This window comes from Malaya genurostris, chromosome 1 (assembly GCF_030247185.1).
Source record: "Malaya genurostris strain Urasoe2022 chromosome 1, Malgen_1.1, whole genome shotgun sequence".
Lineage (NCBI taxonomy): Eukaryota > Metazoa > Arthropoda > Insecta > Diptera > Culicidae > Malaya > Malaya genurostris.
In genome coordinates, this window is record NC_080570.1 from 82,307,222 (window position 1) to 82,329,158 (window position 21,937).

General features: G+C 37.4%; 1 protein-coding gene across 7 annotated transcripts in view; it reads left to right on the top strand.

Moving 5' to 3' along the window:
• The window catches only part of LOC131440632 (inhibitory POU protein), a 350,716-nt gene that overhangs the window by 126,260 nt on the left and 202,519 nt on the right, over positions 1 to 21,937 (top strand). For all 7 annotated transcript variants that reach the window (XM_058612092.1, XM_058612089.1, XM_058612085.1 and 4 more), the window contains one exon: positions 4,192 to 4,248. In XM_058612092.1, coding sequence (XP_058468075.1) covers positions 4,219 to 4,248 — 30 coding nt within the window. In that variant the 5' untranslated portion in view covers positions 4,192 to 4,218. The remainder of the gene's footprint in view (positions 1 to 4,191; positions 4,249 to 21,937) is intronic.

Below are 21,937 nucleotides of genomic sequence, written 5' to 3' on the forward strand. Positions count from 1 at the left end.
TCGTTTTTGTTATAACCTTTGCATAATTTCAAGTCAAGCATTTATCGACCATGTCTATTAAAAAACTTGATTCGCTGAATCGATCTCTTTAATTTTTGGTATATTGTGTAGAGAGCTCCATATTTTCCAGAAAATATCTGAAAATACATAATTAACTCAGTAAGTGATTTTCACTCTCAGAGGAACGCTTCCAGGTTTTTACAGGTTTGATAATTTTGTTCAAATTGCGAACGGGTAGTTCTAATAAGATAATATTATCAATCCTTGGATTGGAACGAGAGCAACAAGTATCGGAATATCGTAGCTCTGGAATAGAAGTTTTTCAAAAAAATGTTCTGCCAAGAAACTTTGGATTTAAAGCTTTATCACGAGATGACCCAATTGAGACACACATATCACAAAAAAGCTATTCGGGCCGGTAATAAGTCTCATTTTTAAAAGCTTACAAGTACTATATCGAGTACACTACAAATTCGACTGGATATTTGGGAATCCAGCGCCTTTGCTGTGAATGCGTTATTGGCAATAGAACTGTTGGTTGCTGTTCACATGAGGCCGCCATTATTCACTACCTTTCCTTATGCTCGGTTTTATCCAGAATTGTGAGACCGGCGAAAATATTGTCAGAAATGCTTAAATCAGAACAGTTACCAAGTGATGATGATAATTCTATAGAATAAACGAAAAGAATCAGAGAGAAAATGTGTGCATTGAAACAGCAATGTATTTTTATAACATTTTTATCCCATTTCCTATTTAAATGAATAATACAGTCAATAATTTTCAGAAATTTTTTCGTGACCTTTCTTACATGGAATTTCTTAATCATTTCATAAAGACAATTGAAGTTTCAATTTAATAATTGACCCTTTTGAGTCTTAGTTCTGACTCCTACTGCGTCCATTAGTTCATCCAATAGCAAAATTTTATTAAAAATGATGTGCTGATAAAAAACTCCAACAACAATCAACAACAAAATGTATAAAAATTTCAGCTTATTTTATAATTTATAGCAGTTCATCGTTTGGTTCAAATAATATGATATTTAAAAACTTACTGCTAAATTCATTTGGTTGGTTGATCCTATTAGTTAGTGAATATAGTAGTGAAAACCTGTTTTAATCCACCTAGTGGTGTAATGATGCCTTTCTCATATCAATCATACTATCATTCCTATATAATACTGTGGTATTCTACAGAATTATTTTTCTTCGATTCTTAAAAGAAGAATCGAAATAGATTTGTTTGACCGTCTACTGATAAAAACTATCAATTGGAAAAGATTTGAGGTCGATTTAGAAAACTTTTTACGGTTTTTCGCTCTTTTCAGCGATGGTATAAAATTTTTAACACACTTTACCCTATATTTCCGGATCCGGAAGTCGGATCCGGATAAAATTCAGGAATTACGTATGGGACCACAGGAACTTTCATTTGAACCTAAGTTTGTGAAAATCGGTCGCGCCACCTATGAGAAAAGTTAGAACACATATTTTCATTTTTTTGCACATTTTACCCCATAAAGTTAGTGCAAAAAACGTTACATACACACATACGCACATACACACACACACAAACACACACATACACACACGGACATTTTGCGTACTCGACGAACTGAGTCGAATGGTATATGACACTCGGCCCTCCGGGCCTCGGTTCAAACGTCGGTTTTCACAGTGATTGCATAACCAAAAAAGGCGAAAAAAAAATTTTCTTCGATTCTTAAAAGAATAACCGAAATCGGTTTATTTGACCGTCTACTGATAAAAACCATCAAATTGGAAAAGATTTGAGGTCGATTTAGAAAAATTTTTAAGGTTTTTTCCCATTTTCAGTGATGATGTACAATTTTAAACACACTTTACCCTATATTTCCGGATCCGGAAGTCGGATCCGCATGAAATTCAGGAATAACGCATCGGACCACAGGACCTTTCATTTGAACCTAAGTTTGTGAAAATCGGTCGCGCCATCTATGAGAAAAATTAAAACACATATTTTCTTTTTTTTGCACATTTTACTCCATAACTCTTGAACCGGAAGTCGGATCCAAATAATATTCAGGAATTTTGTATGGGACCTCAATACCTTTCATTTGAATCTAAGTTTGTGAAAATCGATTCAGCCATCTCTGAGAAAAGTTAGTGCACTTATTTTCACAATTTTTTGCACATTTTACCCCATAATTCCGGAACCGGAAGTCGGATCCAAATAATATTCAGGAATTTTGTATGGGACCACAAGACCTTTCATTTGAATCTAAGTTTGTGAAAATCGGTTCAGCCATCTCCGAGAAAAGTTAGTGCAAAAAAACGTTACATACACACATACGCACATACACACACACACACATACACACACACACATACACACACACAGACATTTTGCGTACTCGACGAACTGAGTCGAATGGTATATGACACTCGGCCCTCCGGGCCTCGGTTTAAAAGTCGGTTTTCACAGTGATTGCATAACCTTTCTATATGAGAAAGGCAAAAATGAGAGGAATATGCTTTATTAAACTCAAATTGTTGTGACTATATTAGTATTATATTAGGATAAGAATTCTATGTAAAAGTGAGGCTACGGCGAAGAACAACTTATGTAAATTGCCTTAAGAAATAAACGTATTTATGGAAAAACAATTATAAGAAATCGATTCCAATCTTCATCAGTGGCCACTTTTGTTTGACACCAATATAAAAAAAGAAAAAAATAAATTCACTGCTGTTTCAACTCGCTATGTATTTAGTGAAATGTACACAGCTGGTAAAAAGAAAACCGCGTTGTACGAGACCCAACAGTGCAAAACGATTTGACCATTTCATGAAATATTATCGAATCATCGAATTATATACAGTCACCCGCTCTAGTTCTTGACTACCGTAACCGAAGCGTAACGCAACGTTCATATATTACTACCATTCATATATAAACCACATACCAGTAAGTTCTTGCTTTGTAGCTTTCTAGGTTGTACCCGAAGTATGATCGTGTATGTATTATGCAAAGGTTGATACTCATTTCCTTTTTTTCGTTAGTTTGATTTCTAAGCCCTGCGCTTGAGTTGCATCATAAACTACTAGAACAAAGCACCATGCGTTTCCCTTTTAAGAGAACTTTATGGGAACGCATGGTCGACTACTACTAGGAACTGCTAAGATAAAGCACCATGCGTTTCCTTCTCTCAGAATTTGATGGGAACGCATGGTCGACTGTTATTTATTTTTTAGAAAAAATTAAATATTTTGGTCGTTCACATTTTCAAAAAATATGAAAATATACAGTTTTAACATGTCCAAAAAATTTTTATTTATCACTAAAAAATCCAGGGTGGTGCAAAAATTGGAAGAGGGAAAAAATATGTTTCAAAATTTTCTAGTATTTTTTAATGAAAGAAATACATCTTCAAAAATTTTGAAAAAAATTGTAAAGCATCCCCATAATGCCTTAAATATGCCTGATTTTTTTCAAATTTTTCGGAGGAGTAGTTTCTTCAAAAATCAAATAAAATAAAAATCAATAGAACCACCCTAGCTCCGTCAATATGGCAGTTAAAGGGTTGAAACTATGAGAAAATTGTTTACAGTCTATGACCTTTCGAATGTGGTATAACGATATGAATTCCCTTTGGGGGCAGATTTTACATGCTTATCCTGCTATAGCCTTTAATCGTTAAACGGTTTCTGGTTCCAGAACTACATGATGGCGAATGTGAAAAAAATCAAACCGTCTCGAAATGATGACAGTTATAATCGAATAATGTAATAAGTAACAAGCACAATTTTTGTTCGATTTCTAAGCATTTCGCCATCACCCCATCAGTGCGTGAAGCAGTTCAAATTAAACTGTCATCTCCGCCTAGCAGTTCAATTTAGGCAGATATTAAACATAAACAAACAATCAATATAAATCGTTCAGAACAAAGTCGTGTGAGTTGTTTAGCACCACCGTCCCTTACAATGTCATTATAATTAAAGTTATCAAATGAAATTAAATCTGGAAAAGTGCATACATTTTCTTACCGAAGAGATTACGTTGCTGACGGTTGACAATATAAAATTGCTAATACTGCTTACTATTTTTGTAATTAATAAGGGAAATTAATAAGAGACTTCAAAGCATTGTACTTCACCACATACTTTAAAACCATAATTCTGAATATCTTTTGTGTTTTTCTATTTTCAGAGTCGGTTTTTAGAAGATGCATCAATAATGTGCAATTCTTGGTCACCAAGACATAACGTAAGTTATCTAAACGCAAATTTTCGTCAAATTACAATTACTTTAAATTACAAATTTTTATTACATATATCAGAAATTTGAAGAAAACTGCAGTAACAATTTTCACCATTAAAAATGCCTAACAATTAAAAAAAAGTGCCAACCTAGCAGTGTAACATTTTTCTGTTATAATTTTTAACGATAATAACACAAGGCTTCTAACTCAGTGTATATAATGTTTAGATGTGAACAAGATGCAATTGCATTTGCTTCGACTAACAACGAGGTGCACAGTGTTGAGTATGATAAAGTGAAATACAAAATCCCTGAGTACGCGGTAGACGGTGCAATAGAAGAGCGTGTACATGACCTTCTTCCGCAGGTCAGTGAACATTACGCTCGAGCAAATACGGATAAATTCTTTCCATCAAAAAGTAAGTGTGGAGGAATTTTTTCCCCGGTATCCAGAATGGCGTGCGAGTGTTGCATATGCGACTACCCAAGGCGATTCCATCTTGCGTGAATTTTTGACAGAGCGGGAGACATCCTTGTCAATCTCTGGTAATCTACATGTCAGTCACTACGGTAAATATTGCACTGAAACTGCGAAAAAGACAACATCAATCAAAGACAAGGAAACCCGTACAGCAACGGCAACTAGTAAACCCAGTACATACTCCTGCTTCAAAAATACTTTCATCATCAAAGCAACCAGAAACTGTCATCTATGTACAACAAGGCACAAACTGTGGAACTAGCAATGATGCCAACACTGCGAACAACAATTAAAACGAAAAGAAAACGGAAACCACCCACAACAGTACGTTTGACAACAACAACAACACCGACGATGAACCAATGGATGATAAGACGAGTCACGAAAAAAATGTCCCTCAAAAGCTGGATGGAAATGGAGGCTCCTCTCTCCCAAGAAAAAGGGTGACGATACCGAAAAAACAAAAAAAAAATTAATTAATTTTTTTGCTACCAGAATTGTAACGGTGCATTTCTACTAAAGATTGAATTATTGGAGACATATATTTTCTACCACACAATTAATTAATGCGGAGCTAATGAGAGAACATACAGAATTTTGATGTTGATTATTCAATTTCGGATTTGAATATTTCAGTGAAAGAAACTGTCAAAATGCATTACGGGATTAATTTCTGGTATTCAGAAGGCCCAAATTATGTAATTTAAACATTGTTCTGATATAAAAGATATAAAACACTGTTGCGAATTTGGTACAAAGATAATCAAATTATCCTCGATTTGCACTACACTGATGGTTTTAAACTCCGATTTGCAAAGAAGTAATCGTTATAACTCTTTAGACAACATTTGGAGACATTAGAAGGACTGATTTTGCATAATGTTTCCATTGTTGTCCACTTTCCAATACAAACGACCAGCAGCAGGATGACACAATCAATTTTCTTCAAAGGGAAACTGGCTCTGCGAACGGCCGGCTATTGATTTAATACTGAAATGAATTCTTGATACAGGAACTGAACTCTGGACCTGAGCCAACCGAAATGATAGATTTACATAGTAGGAAAACTTCGTATAGTTCTTTGGGAATATATAAAAAGTTCTAAAAAGAACCGTTTTATAAAATTCAGAAACTGGACTTCAGCTCAAGAACTAAACAAAACTCAAAAACTCAGCTGCAATTTAGTTCTAGAACTGAATATTGAATTTCAATTCCGTAACTGAATTTAGCAGTTCAGTTCAGTTTAGAGCATGACCTGAGCTTTTGAGGTTTTATACCTCGCAACAAGTCCAAATGAGAGCACGACCTGAGCGTTCGAGTTTTTCTACCACGTAGAAGGTCTGCTTTCATTGATGAAGACTGTTCTTCTCTATGCTCGAAGTTCAAATAAGAGCATGACCAGCGCGTTTCACGTTTTATATCTATTTTGTTCTTACTGACGAGGAGAGAACCTCACCTTGACATACAGTTCCGTCTGAAGCACTAGAAAAATTGAACGATTTTCGATCAAAGTTCATCTTTTATACTCGTCCAGTAGCTGATATGTGCATCACTACCTCCAAACCGTCGTCCGGGTATGAAAAAAGCACGCAAGCATGATGAGTTTTCCCTTATTATTTTCAAAAGCTTTAGAAAGCCTTGTTTTTGAGTTATTTATGGTTATTCACACAGTGAAAATTTAGTCACAAATTCCTGATCATATTTTCGATAGCTTATATAAAAAAAATTATGATGTTGGGTTAAGTGCAACAAGAGGTTTTTACGATTGAGTTCTACCCAGGCTTCCCAGCAGTACTGCTTTTCAATGACATCCGCCACGAGATAGCATGAACTGTCTGAGCGCAAAGTCGAAAGCCCAGTCTACAGTATGTGTGAAGCATATGCCGAACTGTAATGGCAACAGCGCACAGTGGTTTGAATCGACAAAAATGTGAACTTAATTCTCTAGCTGCTAAACCGTTGATCCGATATATAGTTCCTTTGGAGAACTCATTCACAAAAATATACCTCGTGATTTGATCACAATAAAAAATGTGCAAAGCCTACTACGATAAAAGTTCATTTCAACAACTTTTGTCGTGAATACGACTTACTTTACTATGGGGTGCCTTATCAAAATTAGCCATATGGAAGAATGGGCAGAACTTAATCGTGAATATCTCGACTTGTGTTAACGGTAGCAACATAATTCTTTCACCATTTCATCAAAACTATGATCAGGAATTTAGGATAAAATTTTGAACAGCGTGAGATAACCACACATAACTCAAAAATTAAGTTTTCTCAAACTTTGCAAACAACGCGGAAAACTCTTTACTTTTGCTTGGCTTTTTCGCGCAAGGACGACGATTTTAAGGTAGTCAGGCACATATCTTCAACTGACTGCGTATAAAAGGGGAACCCTGGTCATAAATCGATCAAGCTTCGAGAAATTCTCCCACATTCAAAGCCCTTCTGGTCCTTAACGAAGGTGCTTAAGAAAAAACCGAAGCCTATTCCTCCTCTGCTGCCACCCCAGGACGCAGCTGAAGGAATACCTTTAATCACACCAGTAGAGAAGGCAAATGCGCTAGGCCAGCAGTTTGTGTGTTCTCACAATTTAGGACTTAACATTGTTAGTCCACATGAAAGAGCCGTTGCTGATAGCGTAGCTGAGGTTGACCAATCAGACAGCTTGGTTCCTGAGGAAAGTAGAGTCACTGCGAATGAGCTGATGGCTTTTGTGAAAAAATCCAAAAATATGAAGGCCCCCGATTTCGACAACACATTCAACATTGAGCTGAAACATTTGAGTATTCGCTCATTTGTCTTATTAGCTAAAATTTTTAACAGGTGCTGGGAGCTTGGTTACTTCCCTTCAATGTGGAAGTTAGCTAAAGTTGTCCCAGTTTTGAAACCGGGGAAAGATCCTTCCTTTTCCAAGAGCTATCGGCCCATCAGCTTACTCTCTGCCCTATCCAAGCTGTTTGAAAAGTCAATACAAAGGCAATTTCTTGCTTTCGCAGATGAACAGGATATATTTCTGGAAGAACAGTTTGGGTTCCGGAAAGGAAGATCCACCATCCACCAACTCACAAGGGTTAACAACGTCATCCAGCAAAACAAATCAGTGTCCAAAACGACTGCCATGGCAATATTGGATATTGAAAAGGCATTCGATAATGTGTGGCACGATGGACTGGTGTTCAAACTGCATCGGTATAATTTTCCCATGTATCTTATTAAAATTATCAAAAATTATCTTGCAGATAGAGCATTCCAGGTTTCTCTGAATAATGCACTTTCAGAAAGATTTACTATTCCTGCTGGTGTACCCCAAGGAAGTATCCTAGGTCCCATTCTATACAACATTTTTACATCAGACATCCCACCTCTTCCGGGTGGTGGTGTTCTGTCACAATTTGCTGATGATACTGCCATTCTTTACAAAGGTCGTGTCATTAATGCTCTGAAGAATAAACTACAGACAGGTCTGGACGCTCTAACTGAATACTTTACAAGCTGGAAAATTGTGATCAATGCAGCAAAAACTCAGGTCATCTTGTTTCCACATTCAAGATCTCCAAAACTTGTTCCATCAGACGAATGCAGAATACGATTCGGTGATGAGGTCATCCAATGGTCCGACGAAGTTATCTATCTAGGACTCACCTTTGACAGACATCTGATATTCAGGTCACATGTTGACAAAATCGTTCAAAAATGCAGTATACTCATTAGGTCTCTGTATCCGCTGATTTGTAGAACATCTAAACTGTGCCTGAAGAATCAGATGGCTGTATATAAACAAATCATCTACCCCGCAATTGAATACGCAGTCCCTGTTTGGCGGGGCTGTGCACGAACACACAAACTTAGGCTTCAGCGCATTCAAAGTAAGATCTTAAAGATGATTCTAAATCTTCCCCCTTGGACAAGGACTAGTGAAGTACTGGATATACTAGAACGAAAATTCGAACAATACTGCACGAAATTTGAAGAGAGGTGCTCAATCTCTGAAATACAAATAATTCAAAATTTGTACGTATTAGGTTAGGGATAGTTATAAGTAGGTAGACATTTTATAAATAATTAAAATTAATATTATGATTAAACATTAGTATGTAAAACAAGAGTAACTAAAACACCTAATATTAATAACGAATCGTATGAACAACAAAGATGAAAGGCCAAAGGTCAAAACACTTGTACTGTAAAATGTTGATGTAATACACAAAAATAAGATTAATAAACAGATATTTATGCAAAAAAATTTATGCATAAATCGATCATTTCTTCTTATGCGTTCGACGGAAGCAGACGTCGTGGGACCAGCAGCTTCGGAGAGTGCACCTTCTGCACTACCAAACCTCAAACGCTCAGGTCGTACTCTCATTTGGACTTCAGTCGTCAGGTGGAGCAGTGGTCAATGAAAGCAGACCTTTTGCGTGGTATAAAGCCTCAAACGCTCAGGTTGTGCTTTCATTTGGACTTCAATCGTCAGGTGGAGCAGTTGGCAATGAAGCGGACCTTTTGCGTGGTATCAAACCTCAAACGCTCAGGTCGTGCTTTCATTTGGATTTTCAATCGTCAGGTGGAGCAGTCGGAAATGCTTTCATATGGACTTCGATCGTTAGGTGGAGCAGTTGGCAATGAAAGCAGACCTTTTGCGTGGTATAAAGCCTCAAACGCTTAGGTCGTTCTTTCATTTGGACTTCAATCGTCGGGAGCAGCGGTCGTCAATAATGAGAGCAGACATTTTGCGTGATACCAAACCTCAAACGCTCAGGTCGTACTCTCATTTGGACTTCAGTCGTCAGGTGGAGCGGTGGTCAATGAAAGCAGACCTTTTGCGTGGTATAAAGCCTCAAACACTCAGGTCTTGATTTCATGTGGACTTCTATCGTCGAGAGCAGCAGTCACTAGTAATGAAAGCAGACCTTTAGCGTTGTACAAAACCTCAAACGCTCAGGTCGCAGTGCCAGTTTCCCTTCGAAGAAGATCGATTACATCATCCTGTTGGTGGTCGTTTGCATTGGAGCAAAATACAACGGGAAATGGACAACAATGTAGAACATTATGCAAAATCAGCCCTTTTAATGGCTCTAAATGTTACCTAAAGAACTATAGAGATTGCTTCTTTGTAAATCGAAAATTAAAATTATTTTATCATAAAGAACTATACTGGTTATTTTGTAATATTTGTGTGTCAGAATGTTTGATGTAACTAATCTGTACTGTAGTTTGGGTGTATCGTTTTAAAATCTAGTAGTGAAAAATGGGAAAGCTTGCACAATTCACACAATCGATCAACTAATTGATATTCGGAAGTATAAAGAAAGAGTGTCAGTTTTATTCGTATTCACGACATCCAGTTATGTCTCTGGCATTACACACCTGTACTTTTTTCCCTTAAGAGATAGAAAAATTATGTCTTCTACGAAGTTTTAGAGCTTCTAAAGAGAAAAAACTTTGCCGAAGAAGCTATAGGTCTAACGCAAAAAATTTCGGATATATGAAGCATTTTCGTTTGAAACCACTTAAAATCAATTTTTTGTACATAACTTTTTTCGTAATTATTTTTAGTGTCTACTATGTTCGCGACAATTACTAAAACCATTTACATTTTCATTTTTGTTTAAGACTGTGCACGGTTTGGCCTTTTCCTTAAAAAGTTATTTAACATTTAAACTTCTATATACACTAACTTTACTACTAATAGGAAGCAGGGTCGCAGACAAAAAGGCACATACATATACTTTTTGGAAAGCTTAAATCAAGTAATAAAAAGATACGAAGTGAGTAACGTGGCCTTTTAAAATTGTGTAAATAAGACAACGAAATATAAAGTCGTCTCACTGTTTCCCGATCTGAATGCACGAGATACCGTCAGCACAATGACACCGAAAATCGGTAGAAAGGCAGCCAAAAAGTCCAGCAAGGCCCATTGCCGAAACAAGACACACACGAGAACCATCTTAGATCTCAATATTTCCTACCAAAAGATTCATCAAGATGGAAGTTAAATTAATTTGCACCGTCACGAACACATTCAATTACGAACGGCAATGCGGAAACGAAAGTGATTATTTTGAACAGATCTTTATACTAGTATACAAATATGCCGTGCGAAACAGAGTTGCCACGTATACAGATCAATATGTATTTTTGTCGTGAATACTTTAGTATGCGGCCGAAAACAAAAATGAACAAATTGTTAGAACAAATTTTTCCACTTGATTTGCGCAGTCTACTTTCCAGGCGTATCAGAACTGGCTGAACTTAAAGCAATCCTAAATATTTCTTTATCACAGTAATGTGGTCGTCCTGAAAAGACGGGGTTTTCAACTCCTCGTCGTTACGGATGGCCAGCTGCAGATGGCGAGGGATGATTTTCGTTTTCTTGTTGTCACGGGCAGCGTTACCGGTCAAGTACTCCATCACTGCCACCAGATAGATCGGTGCACCGGCATCGACACACTCTGCGTAGTTTCCCTTCCGGAGCAGACGATGGATTTTGCCAACTGGGAACTGCAGACCAGCACGGTCCGGGACTTTGATTTGTCCTTAACTGTTCCTCCTGTGTGCGTGTTTCTGCGTAGAGGATTATTAATAATTGGTGTTTTAGTTACTCTTGTTTTACATACTAATGTTTAATCATAATATTTATGTTAATTATTAATAAAATATCTACCTACTTATAACTATCCCTAACCTAATACGTACAAATTTTGAATTATTTGTATTTCAGAGATTGAGCACCTCTCTTCAAATTTCGTGCAGTATTGTTCGAATTTTTGTTCTAGTATATCCAGGGAAGCCATCTCATGTACTTCACTAGTCCTTGTCCAAGGGGGTAGATTTAGAATCATCTTTAAGATCTTACTTTGAATGCGCTGAAGCCTAAGTTTGTGTGTTCGTGCACAGCCCCGCCAAACAGGGACTGCGTATTCAATTGCGGGGTAGATGATTTGTTTATAGACAGCCATCTGATTCTTCAGGCACAGTTTAGATGTTCTACAAATCAGCGGATACAGAGACCTAATGAGTATGCTGCATTTTTGAACGATTTTGTCAACATGTGACCTGAATATCAGATGTCTGTCAAAGGTGAGTCCTAGATAGATAACTTCATCGGACCATTGAATGACCTCATCACCGAATCGTATTCTGCATTCGTCTGATGGAACAAGTTTTGGAGATCTTGAATGTGGAAACAAGATGACCTGAGTTTTTGCTGCATTGATCACAATTTTCCAGCTTGTAAAATATTCAGTTAGAGCGTCCAGACCTGTCTGTAGTTTATTCTTCAGAGCATTAATGACACGACCTTTGTAAAGAATGGCAGTATCATCAGCAAATTGTGACAGAACACCACCACCCGGAAGAGGTGGGATGTCTGATGTAAAAATGTTGTATAGAATGGGACCTAGGATACTTCCTTGGGGTACACCAGCAGGAATAGTAAATCTTTCTGAAAGTGCATTATTCAGAGAAACCTGGAATGCTCTATCTGCAAGATAATTTTTGATAATTTTAATAAGATATATGGGAAAATTATACCGATGCAGTTTAAACACCAGGCCATCGTGCCACACGTTATCGAATGCCTTTTCAATATCCAATATTGCCATGGCTGTCGTTTTGGACACTGATTTGTTTTGCTGGATGACGTTGTTAACCCTTGTGAGTTGGTGGATGGTGGATCTTCCTTTCCGGAACCCAAACTGTTCTTCCAGAAATATATCCTGTTCATCTGCGAAAGCAAGAATTCGCCTTTGTATTGACTTTTCAAACAGCTTGGATAGGGCAGAGAGTAAGCTGATGGGCCGATAGCTCTTGAAAAAGGAAGGATCTTTCCCCGGTTTCAAAACTGGGATAACTTTAGCTAACTTCCACATTGAAGGGAAGTAACCAAGCTCCCAGCACCTGTTAAAAATTTTAGCTAATAAGACAAATGAGCGAATACTCAAATGTTTCAGCTCAATGTTGAATGTGTTGTCGAAACCGGGGGCCTTCATATTTTTGGATTTTTTCACAAAAGCCATCAGCTCATTCGCAGTGACTCTACTTTCCTCAGGAACCAAGCTGTCTGATTGGTCAACCTCAGCTACGCTATCAGCAACGGCTCTTTCATGTGGACTAACAATGTTAAGTCCTAAATTGTGAGAACACACAAACTGCTGGCCTAGCGCATTTGCCTTCTCTACTGGTGTGATTAAAGGTATTCCTTCAGCTGCGTCCTGGGGTGGCAGCAGAGGAGGAATAGGCTTCGGTTTTTTCTTAAGCACCTTCGTTAAGGACCAGAAGGGCTTTGAATGTGGGAGAATTTCTCGAAGCTTTTGCTGGAAATTCCTGTTGCGAAGCTCAGATATCCTTTCCTGGATTATCCTAGTTAAGTTGTCTGGCTGCCGTTCTACTAACTCTCTCTTTTATATCGTCTCACTGTTTCCCGTTCTGCGATATTTTAACAAAGAGGACGTCCGTCCACCGCTGCCACTAGCAGGTATAAAATAAAACGTGATGTGAGAAATAGCGTCATTTAAGTTAAAGCAGCTACTCTGAACGTACGAGACACCGTCAGCACGATGGCACCGAAAACCGATAGAAAGGCAGATTTGTACCGTCACTAATACATTCAATTACGAACGGCAATGCGAAAGAGAAAGTAATGATGTTGAACACATCTTTATATTAGTATGGGGTCGTGTGAAAATATGCCATGCGAAACAGGGTTGCCATATATACAGGTTAATCTGTATTATTATTATTATTATTATTATTATTATTATTATTATTATTATTATTATTATTATTATTATTATTATTATTATTGCCATCATTATTATTATTAGAATGACTCTTGCATACCGAAGATCGTCGATACATTTCAGACCAGGCTATTGCAATTGTCTCGTACTGAAATTTCGAGAAGAATCAGATATCTTCGGACTTCACAGCTTTAATAAAAATAAACTACAAATTTGTCGTACCTAGCCTCCTATATTAGCAAATTAAAAAGGAATTGTTTCAAGTTTGGAATATATAGCTGTAGAATAGTAGCTGTTTAATGTAACTAATCTGTACTTTAATGTAGGTGCATCGCTTCGAACTCTATTAGTGAAAAAGAGGAAAGCTTGCACAATTCATACAATCAATCAACTAACTCATATTCGGAAAAAGTGATGGGAGCGTGTCAGTTTTTTCGTATTCACGACATCCAGTAATGTCTCTGACATTACCCACCCGCCTTTTTTTCCTGAAGAAACAGATACACTACCATTCAGTGTTGGTGATTGCTGAAAATTTGACAGAAGTTGCTCGATTTTTATCTATATTGTATACAACTTTTTCAATCCGGTAGAAGGTGCTACAAGAATTCGATTCTCTCAATGCATGAACCTCGAGAAAATTTTTCTACATTTCTTCGCTCCACTTCATACTCTGAGTATTTCAGGCCTTAAAAAAAATCAGTCTGATAATGATCGTCGCTGTGTGGAATTTACCAAGAGAGAATCGCAAGTTGACAATTCGACGTGAACATTTCAAAAGGGCACATAAACCAATGAGAGATTCTCTTTGTTTACTTTCTCTTCTGTTAATAACACCTAAATTTTCACGTTCACCTACCAAATTTTTATATAGAATGAAAGAAAATATCTCCAGCTTTGTAATAGTATCATACATGTAACGAACAATTGCGTAATAACGCAGATATAATCGAAAGAGAAAGTAAACAAAGAGAATTTGTCAATTGTTTTAAGGCCCTTTTGAAATGTTCTCGTCGAATTATTGCAGGAAATCGAATAGATGATTCGACTTGATGATTCTCATACTACGTTGTAATATTTAAAAACCCTTGTGGGGAGCATTCACATACATTTTCATAGACACAAATTATACAAAGGTTATATGCACATAGTTAGAATAAGCGGCAATAGTAAAATGATTCTATCGCAATTATCCACTGCCCATACAGAATCCCCACAGCAGCGTACTAGCCGTTGATTCTCAGACGGTTCACCGAGAGAAATTCGCTCTCGCACTAGTGTCTATTCTATGTTAAATGTACCATGCCGGTTTTTTTGTTGTTGCGATGATTTCCGTTTCTCTTTGATGGCACTGATTCAATCGTGGAAGAGCTGCGAGTAAGATTTTAAGTTTTTCTTATGGAACTCAGTGTCTTTTACTATGGCTTCATTGCGGCTTAAATTGACTTTCCCTTTACTCTCATTGCAAGTTTCTATGTACTCCCCGGACCTTGTAGTTGATCTCTTTTTCGTTGAGGTGGTAGATCTTTCAGTACCATCTATACAAATACACTGAGGTCTTTTTTTATGCGGTTTTTTTACGCGACTTTTTTTTATGCGAATTTTCAGAGTTATGCGGTTTTTTTTTATGCGAAGTTTCAGAGTTATGCGGTTTTTTTTATGCGAATTTTCAGAGTTATGCGGTTTGCCCTTCTGCGGTCTTTTTTTATGCGAAGTTTCAGAGTTATGCGGTTTTTTTATGCGAAGTTTCAGAGTTATGCGGTTTTTTTTATGCGAATATTCAGAGTTATGCGGTTTTTTTTATGCGGTCTTTTTTATGCGGTACGTAAATTCGCATAAAAAAAGACTTCAGTGTACAGGGTCCGCAACTATGAAGTTGATTGGGGGAGCCCTCTGATAAAAAGTAGTTCAACAGATGGTTGTTTATGTATCTTTTTCCTGTAGGTGCACATTAGGAATTTTTGTTTCGGGAATGGATTGAGAAGAAAAGTTCAGAAAAAAATTTCAATTCGCAAATCATTTAATTAAAATCTCTGAATAATGATGTATTTTAGATGAGAATGATGTAGTCACTCTGAAAACCGAATTTTGAATGGAGGCATCGAAAGACATGTGTTATATACCATTCGACTCACTTCATTGAGCTTTTAACGTATTAATGGGCCCGGGGGAACGATTGATATGTGTGCCCTAACTAACAACTAACTTAATTACTATTGTTTTACTCTGTGGGTTCCGTCAAGGACATCCTAAGACTGTGGGTCCGGCGGCACGTGCCCCCACTATTCCTCTGCAAAAGCGGCCCTGGTATAAGTATGATTGTATGTGTGTGTATGGACACATTGACCGACTTACCCAAACTCTGGGTTTTATGGCTCCATAGCCTTCCATTTAGTTTCATCCATATCCAACTTCTTGTTTCGAAATTAAGGGATGATCGGTACCAGAAAACAGAAAACCAAAAATGTGTACGAGAATTGTAGCAAGCGCATAGAAACTGGATGCGCTGTTCGAAATTTCAAGGCACCGCATCTTCTTCTGCGTGCGGCTTGTGATTGCAACATCTACATTTCCAAAATTGGATTGAGCGTAAAAGGACATAAAGGAAATGATAAAGATATTTCTAGAAATTTACATGAAATTGTCCTTTAACTGCAGCTATAAATTTGTGCCTCAGTTACTTTTATAGCAAGTTTTGTGGCAAACAACGACATTAAGTTAAAGAATTCAAAATATGCTGAACACAAGCTTCTGCTTGATGAAAGATACGCTTTAATCCAGTTTTAAATTTTACAATGTAAAGTGACAGTTTCAACGTGTGTAAAAGTCGCGAACTTCTGGTAGCTATGACCAAAATAATATAATAGTTATTAGGTGTACAGCTTTGCTTCCGCCGTTTTTTTTCCCAAAATTTAAAGCTTTATTGTGAAAAAGTGCTTACAGATGTATTATTCAAATTATTGTCCGTCGCTAGCGACAACTTTCTCCCATCTTTCCGGAAATTTTCGGATCCCGGCTCGAAAAAAGGAGTCCTTTTTTGACGCTATCTATGAAGCAATCCATTTTTCCAACTCTTCGAAGGATTGAAAATGTTAATCTGCCAGGCCGTGTGCCATCGAACGGAATAGGTGGAAGTCAGAAGGGGCGACATCTGGGGAATACGGCGGGTGGGGCAAGACTTCCCATTTCAGCGTTTCCAGGTACTTTTTGACCACTTTTGCGACGTGGTGACAATGCCGAGCATTGTCGTGGTGGAGGATGACTTACCGCTTTTCTTTTAGCGCGCGACTAGCCTCAGCCGATACAGTCACCTATCGGAAAACGGCGGAAGCAAAGTTGTACACCTGATAATATGTCGTTTCTGGAAATAAGATAGTTCTATGCATAGCAGGAAGAAAATGATTCAGCAGATTATCAGCACAACCTTATATCATATAAGTAACCGTACCATACCCGATATTTATTTTGGAATATAATCCAGGGTAATAGAAACACTATACTATTCATATATAGAAGATAACTTAGTATGTCTGAAAAGCTTGAGACCATATTACTCAAGAAAGACATTATTACATAACATGGTGAATTAAAACTTTTTTTTCCAAATAAAACAAAATAAACATTCGAATCTGTTACGGGCAACCATGCTGCATTCCACGCTTGGAAACATGTTTTTTGGAAGAACTGGATTTTTTTATTCAGTTTTTGCATTCAAAGCTTTGTTGTTTCTAAATGATTTTTGCCTTGCAAATTCCAATTACAAATTTTACACTCAAGGTTTTTATTCGATTGGTGGTTCAATATATAACGAACTTAACGAGCCAGGTTTTGTATGTTTCAGTCCTGACTTGAAAGGATTCTTAGTGTCCGTAGTATTGCAGCACTGGCCATGCAATAGTCCCGTAGACTTACAAGTCGACTGCAAAGCCGAAGGCTATTCAGAATCCCGCTAACGAGTATCGAATACGGAATCTTTGATTTGAATATATCTTTCGCTACAAACATTTATTTACCGTTCACATATAAATCTAATATCTGATTCAATTGGCTTATACACTCTTGTGTAAGAAACGAACGCGCCTTTGCTATCCTGAAAGAAGAGATAAAGAGGATGAACATAATGCCTCACGCACATCAGTACGCGCATACACTATGAATGTTACAGCCCTCAAACCGAACGTAAATTGCCTGAAATGAGCACGCCGAGCTGTCTCAGCTGTTGAAATACATTGCTCTTTAATTATGAATATAATTTCTTGAAAACAAACTTTTCTTACTATTGAATTTCATTGATCGATCGATTCATAGAAGATCGATCAAAATTTCAAAATTAATTTTAAAACACAAAGTCCGTTCTTCAATCCGTTTCGTATTAGTAGCTTCGTATATTATTAATTATCAATTATATTGTTATCAATGCCCTAACAACGGTGATTGCTATGCGCAATGATCAACCGCTGCGCAAAGCAATCACCAAAAGCGAAACTAAAAACCCACATGCTTGCCTTGAATCGTCATATCAAACCTAGAAAAGTAAATTTAACCATACCGGCTACTGTCGCAGACCTGGTCAAAGGAGAGTAATATTCCCGAAGTTTACGCAAGAACTACATGCTTCTTCGGCTGTCGTGGACCACGACAAAATGTCTTGAGATGGAATGAACTGTCGAACGAAGTGAATGACGGCAAGGTTGGCTGTACAGCAGTATTGTTCTAAGGGCTGTCGTGATGAAACCTATCACAAGGCTGTCATGGAAAGAGTAGCATGACAGCCTTAATAAAAATGTCGCGCGGCGGTACATTTGGGAAGCCTGGTTCTACCCATTTTGTACAGAGTAATTTTTTAAAAGGCGCCCATAGCAATGAAGTCGTATTCACGACAAAAAAGGACATAACTCAGTCCATTGTTGATGGATTGATATAATTGACCAATCAATCGATTCGGAAATTTTTAACTTAAACATAAATGACTATTGCCAATTTCCGTTCAGTGTTTCAATAGTATACACCCTTGAAAAGTTGGGTTGAGTCGACCAATGTTTTCACGAACCAATCACCGCATGTCACAATGATGTAATCTTTTTTATTTCTCTCGCACCTCGAAATTCATTCAGGTACAGTTCTGCTCCGATCAGCGTAGGAAGAATTCATGTCATGCATGAACGGAATAAAAATATATATGTTATGTCACAATTTCCACTTCAGTCGGTGGCTGCCTGCGAACGAAACAGGTCGCTTGTCTAGTGAGCGAATGACATAACTGCCATCCATTCGTTCGCTGGATAGTCGCTTTTGCACTGTGGCATCTACACTATTTTTCGTCTGTTGCACACCTTGTTCACTTGAGTATATTGAATACTATTTTTTTTATATCGTTTATTTAACCTAGTTGCGGTCGCTCGCCGGGAATATTGAATACTAATTAGCAGTTGATTTTGGTTGTCCGGTAACTAGCCTAATTCAGAACTATCGCCGATAGAATTCTAGGACCTAATTTGAAGCGCTTGTGTCTCGGTGACAAATCTATCAACAGATTTGAATCTTCATTTACGAGCCACACGATGGCTCGTGAATGGATTCAGTTCAAAGTTATGTTATGGAAAATTGAAGATATCATAGACACTTCACTTTCATTCAATGAGACAAAAACACAATAGACCAGCTTTCAGCATAACATAAGACTACTATTATTAAACTAAATCATCATCATGTAACCTAATTGACATGACCTGATCAAACATGGTTTTATGTTTGATAGAAATCATGCATAATCTGAATTCCTTCTATGTGAAAATCTTAGTCTGAATTCTTTCTATGTGATTCTTACAAATAAGGAATTCAGACTACCGCTTCAAAATAAAATGAATAAAATGCTACAAACGATTTAGAACAAATTGTTAAGGTTATTTTAAAGCGGCCTCCCAGATTTCAAATGAATGAAGTTTACAGGTTCACGTATTCAGAATCATTAGATATAATTTCACATAGTAGTATGCGTAGAATTCGACCAAAATATGTGCAATATTGTATTGAATCGATTCACTGTTTTTTAAATTAATCACGTTTAATTTTTTTAGTTATTACGTACCCTAATTCCCGACCAAGTCAAGGACCAAGTAGGTTTACAATGACAACACCATTGCTCAACAGATCGCAGGGCTTGCTGCATTAAATCAAAGAAAGTGGTAATGCTTATACCGGTCATCAATATATGATAATCGTCGGCAAAACCATAAGTCGGAAATCCAAGGTTATTAAGTTTTCTTAACAAACCATCAGCGACTAGGTTCCATAAAAGTGGGGATAGTACACCACCTTGAGAACACCCACAGACACTTAGCTTTCTAATATCTGCTTGCCGAAACGATGAACAAGGAAGTCGATTGCTAAGCATTGCGTGTATCCAGTAAGGGAAAAACCCGAGATATTTCGTTCACGACGGCATTGTTTAACCTCCTGCAGCCATTCAGTCCTCGGCACGGAAATACACCTTGATTTAGGAGTTCCTATTTTTGTGGCCTTTTACGACATGGAACAGGAAACCAGTGGATCAATTCTTGGTAGAAAATAATTCCGCCGGATGCCATACGGCTTACCTGTTTGGTGGACTTATACCACCGGTACAGGTGAACCATAGCATTATTCTTAGCCAGTTGAGAAACCGCTACCGACACTACACGGCTATTTAGGCTGCTCAGAAAGGGAAGTTGACATTGATGGACTACTTCCGAGCAGCCAATCAGAAAGCGACTAACAGGTAGATCTTTAATTTAATTTTATTTCACTTTAAAGTATATTCTCGTTTATATAATTTAGTTGAGATCAATTATTTAAACATATTTATGTATTGGATGATCTAATGGATGAGAATTCAGGAGATCCATCTCTGCCACTAGGCAAAAATTTAACGGTTCCTAACTCGCATAGAACGAAGTTTTACAATGAAACTTCTGCGGGACCATGGCTAGTCTATTTTCGGTGTAAAATGAAGGCATTAAATATATTCCATATATCTAGAATTGACATCACGATTTCCCGCTACCAAAGAGATAGTAAGAGTCTATAAATACAAGATCCGCGTTGTAGTCGATTCCTTCAAGCAGGCTAACGAGATTGTTGTTTGTGAATTATTTACCCGCGAATATCGCGTATATATTCCTTCAAAAGACGTTGAAATAGCCGGTGTTATCACCGAAGCGGGTCTTTCGGTTAAAGAGTTGCTTGAGCATGGAGTTGGACGAATTCTATGCTTGAGAGAGTAAGGATATTCGAGTGCAAGCAATTGTACTCAGCATTTATCGAGGAAGGAAACAGGAATTTTTTTGAAATAGTTATCAGCTGGCCAGTTCTTTCAGGTTTTGTATCATTTGATGGATAATTTATCATTCGTCGCAAATGATTCAATCAGTGTCCTGCAGTGGAATTGTCGAAGCATCATGCCAAAACTTAATTCATTTAAAGGTTTGTTGCATAGTCAAAAATGTGATGTGTTTGCTTTGTACGAAACATGGCTTACATCAAACATAGCCTTAAATTTTAATGACTTTGAGACTCCCAGTATAATGACGTGCTTTTAGGAATTGAAAAAATGTTATTCCTTTTATACATTAAACATTCCTTCGACTTCTAATATAGAAGTTTTTGCTTGTCAAATAAACATTAAAGGAAAGGACATTTGCATTGCTTCGGTATATATTCCTCCAAGTGCTCAAGTTGGACGGCGACAACTTAATGAAATTGTCGAAACCCTTTCTGCTTCACGTTTGATTTTAGGAGATTTCAATCCGCACAGAATGATGTGGGGCTCCGTTTGCAATGATAGCAGATCATCTTTAATATATAATATTTGCGACAATTTCAACATGACAGTATTGAATATGGGTAGCATGACACAGATTCCAAGACCTCCTGCACGTCCAAGTTCATTAGATTTATCTCTTTGCTCGACTTCAATTCGACTAGATTGCACCTGGAAAGTATTTTCTGATTTACGCGGTAGCAATCATTTACCAATCATCATCTCAATTAGCAGTAACATGAGCATTACTAATTCACTTAATATTCCATATGATTTGACAAAAAATATTGACTGGATTAAATTCCAAAGTAATATATCAAGTATCTTAAATTCAATGGAAGAGCTCCCCCCACTTGAAGAATATGACTTCCTCGTTTGTTCGATTCTGGAGGCCGCAGAACAAGCACAAACCAAACGTTTTCTTGGTCCATCGTCTAACAGAAGGCCTCCAAACCGTTGGTGGGGCAAAGAGTGCTCAGAGGCTAAACACGAGAAACAAAATGATTTCAAGACATTTTTAAAACGAGGAGGAGGAATTCCTCAGAATTTTGAAAAATTCTTGGTTTTAGAAACCAAGTACAAGAACATACTTCGGGCCAATAAATGCAGCTATTGGAGACATTTTGTGGAAGGTTTGTCAAGAGAAACCTCAATGAGCACTCTTTG